This window comes from Nicotiana attenuata, chromosome 8, assembly GCF_001879085.1.
Source record: "Nicotiana attenuata strain UT chromosome 8, NIATTr2, whole genome shotgun sequence".
NCBI lineage: Eukaryota > Viridiplantae > Streptophyta > Magnoliopsida > Solanales > Solanaceae > Nicotiana > Nicotiana attenuata.
Window position 1 is genome coordinate 17,940,641 of NC_031996.1, and position 8,782 is coordinate 17,949,422.

General features: G+C 33.7%; 1 protein-coding gene across 1 annotated transcript; it reads left to right on the forward strand.

Annotated features, from left to right (window-relative positions):
• Positions 1,164–7,153, forward strand: LOC109231002 (oxygen-evolving enhancer protein 3-2, chloroplastic-like). Its single transcript, XM_019396521.1, has 3 exons — positions 1,164–1,610; positions 6,093–6,388; positions 6,888–7,153. Exons 1-3 carry the CDS (start codon positions 1,322–1,324, stop codon positions 6,984–6,986), a joined length of 684 nt encoding a protein of 227 aa, XP_019252066.1. The 5' UTR covers positions 1,164–1,321; the 3' UTR covers positions 6,987–7,153.

Consider the following 8,782-nt stretch of genomic DNA (forward strand, 5'->3'; position numbering starts at 1 on the left):
GTGCTTACTCTATTTCATGCAGCTACATTGCTATGGCTGAATTGAGTACAAGGTTGCGAGAGGCAGAGTTGATTTGAAATGGGATTGTGCTACCAAGGCAGCGTGTTATGTTATGGTTAGCAAATCAACAAAAACTGCTGACTAAGGAGAGATTGATGAAGTTGCATATCCCTGTCTCAGGAGATACATGCTGTTTTATGTGGGCAGGATGTTCTGGAGACACACCTACTTCTATTTGTAGAGTGCCAATGGATTGCCAACTTAAGAGTTGATCTAGTTACTTGGTCTAGTATCCATATCCCTACAAAGAATGTATCTGAAACATTACAATGGATAAGGGGAAGACATTGGAGACAGTTTCAAAAAGAAGTTGCAGCAACTATTCTTGGTGTTATGATCTATTACACCTGGCAAGCCAGGAATTGGAGGATCTTTAGAAAAATTTGTTTAACCACGGAGTTCTGTGGCAGTCAGATTAAAAAGGAATTGCAGGCTAGGATCAGCACACGAGCAGGTTCAAGGAATGCAAGAAACTGACAAATGTTAGTTAATCGATTTTGTAGTGAGGGCAAATGTATAGTAAACTGTTTGTGTTATTTTTTTTTTGGTCTACTATTACTGATTGACGTATACTAGATGCCTTTAGTATGTACAAACTTTTGATTGTTATGGTAATATTCACAGGTTATTGCCAAAAAATATACTTATAATATATTATCCTATAATTTTATACATACAATAGGTGTAATGTTAAGAACTTCAAACATTAAACTCATAGAAATTAGATCATAAATTCGTCTTTCCGAGAAACGTCTTTAGAAAGGCAATTAATGTATTCCTTATAACCCTCACTTTTAAGGAAATAGTTCAACATAATCGTTATGATTTGAATAGAAAAAAAAAATTTCACAAATATCTCTCATATTTAATTTCAAATTTTTACATATAAAAATATCTTTAACTAAGCGTTTGGACATTGAAAATATAATTTTTGAAAAAAGTAGTATTTTGAATTTTATTGCAATTTTATGAGTGGGAGAAAATTTTCTGAAATATTTTCAAAAACTTGCAAGTTTTATGGAAAAATACATTTTTAAGAATAAAAGTTTTTTTTTTTTTTTTTATGGACAAAGGGCTCCAAATTTTTTTTAACATAAAACTAAAAAACAGATAAGGTTCACTACTGATCCATATCACAGAAGCAAGAAATCCCAAAATCTACATCTTCAACATACAATTCCAAACACTTCCTTTCTTCAATCATTCTTGCCTTAAACATTTTCAGAAACATTCAAAACAGTAGATCCTGATATATATATATATGGCTCATACTGTGGCTTCTATAATTGGTTCTTCTCAAGCTGTGATTGAAAGCAGTCTCCAAATCAGTGGCTCGAGCATCCCCAAAACCAGTAGAATTTCCATGGCAGCTAGACCATGTCTTAGTATTAGAGCTCAGCAGGGATCTGCTCAGGAGACTGAAACCAGTCGCAGAGCTATTTTGGGTATTGTTGCTGTAGGTTTAGTTTCTGGGTCATTTGCTCAATCAGCTTTTGCAGAAGCTAGATCTATCAAGATTGGTGGTGCTCCTCCTCCCTCCGGTGGACTGCGTAAGTCTAATAATGATGCTGCAATTGGATGTTACTTCTTTCTAAATGTGGCAAAATCATTCCACTTTTTAATTAGTAAACCACCTAACACGTTAGAACCTGATTTAATTAAATTTTGATGTAAATTATAAGTGGAATTTATCTTATAGGAAATGACAGGAGAGACTAATATGAGTTGTTTAACATTATATTGCATTTTTTGAAATACTTAATATGGTCCGTAATTTACTTGTTTCAACTTCCAACAATTTTTGGGAACAAATGGTATTGAAAACAAATATTCTTCATTCACAAGTCACACTCAAATCGAGAGGTCAGCAAGTGATCTTGGAGATATCAGATATTAGCTAGGAACTCTTATTAATAGGAGTCATGAAATGCAACATTATTGCTTTAATTGAAGAACATGTTGTCTCCTTATGTGGTTTGGGACAACCCTTGCCTCGTAATATAGCTTCTGAGGATGAGTTAGACTCAAGAATGCAGGGAAATATCATCGAAAATGACAACAGTATTGCAATAATATTATTTGTAAGCAGATACACGAATTGGCTTGAGTCATGCTAGGCTTTGTCCTAAGAAGCTATTTCAGCAATGTGAAATATTTTTCCATGATTAACTAGCCTACCTCTATTTAAGAGGATACATGAATCATCAAAATTTAATATTAAATCCAGCAGGTTCAGAAAATTGGAGAGAAGAATTAATAATAATAGGTAATGATTGTAGGAAGAAAGTAATGATTAGCAAGATGAATTCTCGGTTATGAATTGAGTAAGTATGATGGCTAATCCATAACCTATTTATAGGCAATTAGGGAGGTTGCATGTATGACAAGTATGGAGAGTCTTTTAACACTTGTCCAAATATATTATTCCACCTGGCTTCAATATTAACAAGTGTACCTTGTCTTCCATGCATGAAGACACATGGTAGATTTGCATTGCCACTTGTCAAAGCCCTTCAACACTTGGGTTTAAGACTTCATGCAAGAACCCACTTGGAAATAAATAGGGCACTTTTAAAATAAAAAGACACATGGCTATTAAAATTTTGAAAATACTCCCACAATCCCCACACATTTTCAAAATTTATAGGAGAAGGATAATGGAATGGAAGAATTGACTTGTTGGATTTGCATGCTCCAGATGTAATGAGTTTGGTGTCTTCAGTGAAAGTACAAGAGGGGGGAGGGGGGTGAATTGTTTATTTTAATAGTCGACTAGATGTAATAACGTGATAACAGTAATTGTTTATTTTTATATTTTAATCACTACAAGTTGACTAGTTTTCTAATTAGTCGACTAGATGTAATAACGTGATAACAGTAAGAGTAGAATTTAAGATACAGGAATAAAGTACAGGAATTAAAGACACCAGAATTTTTATACTGGTTCGGATTCAATGTGAATCCTAGTCCAGTCCCCTTGGGTTGCAAGGGAGTTCTCTTTCAGTGAATGAGTTTCTTGGGTACAAAGTGAATGGTGTGGTTTACACCAATGACTCAGTTCCTATATCACTCGTATCTTTTTGATACAATCCCTCACCGGTATTTTTCTTTCTTTCTTCTCTAACTTGTTACACAACAGATCTAGTAGAACTACAATGTTTGTTTGCAGTAGAACAAAGAGAGGGTATTTGGTTCGATCAAAGTATGTATGTTTAAGGCTTAAGGATGTGTATAAATACTTTGTAGGAGGTCGTTTGCTGAAGAGATTTGACAACCCAAGAGATTTGATCCTTGGGAAGAAATTGATTCTTTCCAAGAATAAGGTTATTTGCCGTTGCTCTTCCTTGATGAGAGGGCATTGATAGCTTTCCTTCTATAGATCTTGATAACACGGGTTTACTCCTTAATTGTTGGTCCTTCCGAAAATAGCAGCTTGTCGTTGCTCTTCCTTGATGAGAGGGCGTTGATAACTTTCCTTCTACAGATCTTGATAACGCGGGTTTACTCCTTGATTGTTGGTCCTTCCGAAAATAGCAGCTTGATTGATCATCTTGCAAGATCTTCGATACTTTTTTTCCGCTTCATTCAATCTCTGATTAATTCCCTTTCCCAATCTCTAGTTTGTTGATTGATTCCTTCCTTTTGATTTCTTCAATCTTGAATGCTCTCCTTGAGTTCCTATACCAAAAGCAGTTATATTATTTTTCATCATTAAAACTAAAACCTAACATTCAGGACTATGAACCAAATTTAGACCAATAAAACTTAACTCACAGAATTATTGGTGAAATTTAATATTTCTATGACCCAATAATTCTTAATGTAAGTCAAAGATTTTATCAATCACATTTCGACTCTCGGTAATTTTGCTGTTCAACGCAATTTTGGGCCCAATAGGCCATGCACGTGCCTGGTGATTCATGAGAGCTCTAGAGACTAGGCCAAAATCTTATAGGAGCGGCCTACTCCACTCTCATATAGGTGAATTAAAAATAAAAAGAAAATAAAATAAAAGAAAAAGAAAAAAAAGAAAAATAAAAGTGTATACTGCTTTTAGATACATCATCCATAAGGAATATGAATTCATTAAGAGTTATAATTCAACCTCTCAATTAATAGCAATCAAGCACTCTCTTTTGGTGTTTCAGTGTCAATATTGACTTGTTATTACCCATATAAACCTACTTCATGGAATCTCCAATTACATAGGTTGGGTTACCATCTCTATTGACAACATGTCGGCCTTAACCCTATCTCTTTTGAGGTATGAAGAATTAATTTTCTTCCCACAGGTTTAGTCAGAGAATCAGCCAAATTAACTTCTGACTTCACATAATCAATGAAAATTATTCCATCTCTCAGCAGCTACTTTATGAAGTCATGTCTCAATTTCATGTGTCACTTTTGCAATTATAAGATTTATTCTTCGCAATGCTATTGCCCCTTGACAATCACAATGCATAGACACGGGAGGCAATACATCCTTTATTAAAGGGATATTAACTAAGAAGTTTCTTAGCCATTCAGCCTCAGAACCAGCAAACCCCAAAGCTACAAACTCTGATTCCATAGTCGATCTAGCAATGATCGTCTGTTTAGCTGATTTCCACGATATTGCACCACCACCAAGGGTGAATACATAACCACAAGTGGATTTTGTCTCATCTAAATCATAGATCCAGTTTGCATCAATGTACCCTTCTAAAATAGAAGGAAATCCATTATATAGGATACCATAATTCATGGTTCCTCTCAAATATTTCATGAGTCTAGCTAATGCAGACTAATGCTCGTTGTTGGGATTATAAGTATATCTACTCAGTCTACACAAAACATAGGCTATATCAGGCCTTGTAAAATTCATTAAATGCATCAGACTCACAATAATCTGAGCATATTTAGTCTGAGCAACTAGGTCACCATTATTCCTTTTCAACTGAGAGTTAGCATCAAAAGGAGTGCTCACAGGTGTGACATTAAAATATTCAAACTTCTTAAGAAGATTCTCAACATAATGTTCTTGTGACAACATTATGCCATCTTCACTCCTTATAACTTTAAACTCCCAATATTATATTCACTTTACCCAGATCTTTCATATCAAAATTAGCAGACACAAATAATTTATTACTTTGCATAATGTTTAAACTTGTACCAAATATAAGCATATTATCAACATATAGACATATTATCACATAATCATTGTCTACCACTTTGGTATAAACACATTTATCCACCTCAACTGAAGAAAAATCGTCTCTCAGTAAGACTTGTTCAAATTTCTCATACCATTGCTTAGGAGCTTGATTTAAAGCCATAAAGAGATTTAATTAATTAACAAACTTTATTTTCTTGTCCAGGAATGACACAACTTTCATGTTGAACCATATAAATTTCTTCTTCTAAATTACCATTTTAAAAAGCTGTTTTGACATCCATTTGATAGATAAAATGCTTGTGGAATGAAGCTAAGGCAATTAAAACTCGAATAGAAGAAATTGTAATCACTGATGCAAATGTATTAAAATAAACTATATTTTTTTTTGAGAAAATACTTTTGCTGCTAACCGAGCTTTATATTTATTTAAAGATCCATCAGGATTAAGTTTCTTTTTAAAAATTCATTTACAACCAATAGGCTTTGCACTAGGAGGTAAATCTGTTAAAATCCACAAAATTTTAATAGCCATGTGTCTTTTCATTTTACAAGTGTCCTATTTATTTCCAAGTAGCTTCTTGCATGAAGCCTTAAAGCCAAGTGTTGAAGGGCATTGACAAGTGTCTATGCAAATCTACCATGTGTCTTCATGCACGGGAGACAAGGTACACTTGTTAATATTGAAGCCAACTGGACTAATATTTGGACAAGTGTTAAACCACTCTCCACAAAGAATTGTTTTCTTTCACATGGTATTAGATACATATGTCCAGTCCTGTGTCCTACAGTTCATTACTAAAGAGAATGGTAAAAGATTATGAAAAACTAATATGCTTTATCCACTCAAGTTGGGGATCATTCGGGTTTTTGGCAGCTGGAACTTTGAACTCAGATCAAGCAAGAGACCTGAAGTTACCATTAAAAGATAGATTTTACCTTCAACCATTAACACCAGATCAGGCAGCCCAAAGAGCTAAGGAATCAGCCAAAGACATTATTAATGTCAAGGAATTCATTGACAAGAAGGCTTGGCCTTATGTCCAGAATGACCTTCGTCTCAAGGCCGAATATCTTCGGTATGATCTCAAAACTGTCATATCTGCTAAGCCAAAGGAAGAGAAGAAACAACTTCAGGAACTGTCAGGGAAGCTCTTCATGGCCATTAGCAACGTAAGTTGAGATTTATATTCTTGTTTACATAAAAGGATTTAACTTACATACGCTGAAAATATACATGAATTTTTGCATTAGCTGTGCAATTTAGCTCGTTGTCGTATGCTAGCTGTCTGCCTTTATTTTTTATGTAACTAGTTCCATTTATCATGGACAGTTACACAAAGGCGGATCCATAATTTAAACTCTAAAGGTTCAACTTTCAAGGTCCTTAGCATTGAACCCCTTATAATTTTTAAAGTTATGGATTCACATTTGCTATTTCTGCAAAATTGAACCCATCATTAGCATACCACATCCACCCTTGTAGTTACATGTACTTATCTTTTAGATGACCTTATAATATAAAAATTATATTACATAGGTAACATATAGAAGTTAAACTCTTACATAAATGGCACTCAGATGTTACCTTCATGTTAATAGTGATGATACTCAGATGGATTATTCATGTTTTCAAGTTTTGCTGATATTATTCTTTTTTACATATCCTCAGCTTGACTATGCAGCAAAGACTAAGAACAGCGCGCAAGCCGAGAAGTGTTATGCAGAAACTGTATCTACTCTGAATGATGTTTTGGCCAAGCTTGGCTAGCTAGAATGCAGTCTGTACCATATTTTAAATATCCATATAAGTTAAGAGAATACTTGCTGAATTCAATTCTTATGAGTGATTTTGGAATATGTTCAAAACTAAAACATTTCAGCATTCACACATTTAAGAGCCTCAACGTAAGTCCTGGTATGGGACTAATTTACTTAGCTAAGTTGTGGAGGACTCTAACTAGTTAGATTTTTATTAACTCAAGCATGGTCCATATCGACCATTATTGAGTTGGTTCAGTAATCTCGACAAGTAATCCATTGATGTGAGAGATAAGAATATGATCAAAGTGGGGTTCCAAGAATAGTTGGGATGCTAATTTATATATAGCAACTAGTGAATTTGTCGCGCTTCGCGCGATTATAAAAGTTTATGTGGTGATAATATTCAAATGGTTAACAAAATCAATAAATAGGTTGTGAAGTACTAATTTATAACCTTCAAGTTCTTACAAGTTACATATCATGTATGATTTAGCACAGAAAGGATAAAGATAAAGGAGAATACTTTATTTATTTATTTCATTTGTATAAAGTATTCATAGTGTACTTTGTTAGTTATTTGGTATAACTGTGAAGGAAGTAAAAGAGACAATCTTTTGTTGCTTTGTGTAATTCGGAAGTAATATAAAGAATTAAAGTGAATATATATAATGATTCATTTTCTATTTCACTTGTCTTTAGCTTGCCATAGGAATATGACATTTTCGTAGGTATTATCCTTTCTTCTTCTAACAAATGATTGTTTCAATTCATATATCTATGGTATTTGATAAAAATTATTTTAAGCAAGTTTTGATCCCAGTTACATCTCTATTAATTTTAAGATCTTAACTTTTGGACTTGGATTAATGCTTTTGTTGACATTCTCACAAAAAGTTTCTTCCTTCAAGTGATAGGACCCTTGAGAAGAAAATGTCTGCTTACTTTTGAACTCGTTTTGCTGGCCAAGAAATCAATCTTTTCCATAAATCAAAAGAAAATCTTCTGAAGAAAGAAGCCCGTGGTTGTTTGGGTAAAAATTAAATTATCCAAAGTCAGATTATTTTTAGAAATTCTTATAAATTTCTCTCCAAGAAAATTACTCTTTTTAAAATATTGTCCAAACGCTAATAGAACAGCACAGCAGTGGCGGATCTATGCTTGTAACTATGGTGCACAGGACCCACGGTCTCTCCCCAAACTATGAATTTTAGTGCATATATATGCTGACTTTTAACTTAATGAATCCATCAAAATAGAAGTGTTCCGGTGCACACTGCAGTGATTATTGTATTTACATCTGGCGATTTTAAGTTCACGAACCAATGTTCATTTTGTTTTTAGCTTTTTCTTCTCTTTCTTGGTTTTTTCAAAATTTGCTGTTCATTCCTTTTCTTTTATTTCTTTCGTTTTTTCTCACATGTTGTTATTTTTTTCTTTCTTTTCTTTTTGTCATCTTCCAGGTTACGCATGTTATTCCCTATTGTTTCTTTATTTTCTATTTTCCTTTTTAAATTTTTCAAGTTTGCTATTTCCTTTTATTGAAAATTTAGATTTTATACCTTCTAATAACTTTTCCACTGCCTAGAAGCTGCCAAGGAGAGCACACTTCTGACTGGTACCATTTTTACAATCGGAGAGAAAGTCTCTTGATAGTCTAATCCTTCCTGTTGGTTAAATCCCTTAGCTACAAGTCTAGCCTTAAATCTCTCTATATCACCATTTGCTTTGTATTTTATCTTGTAGACCCATTTACAACCTATTGCTTTCTTTCCTTTGGGCAAAGGTATAATCTCCCATGTCTCA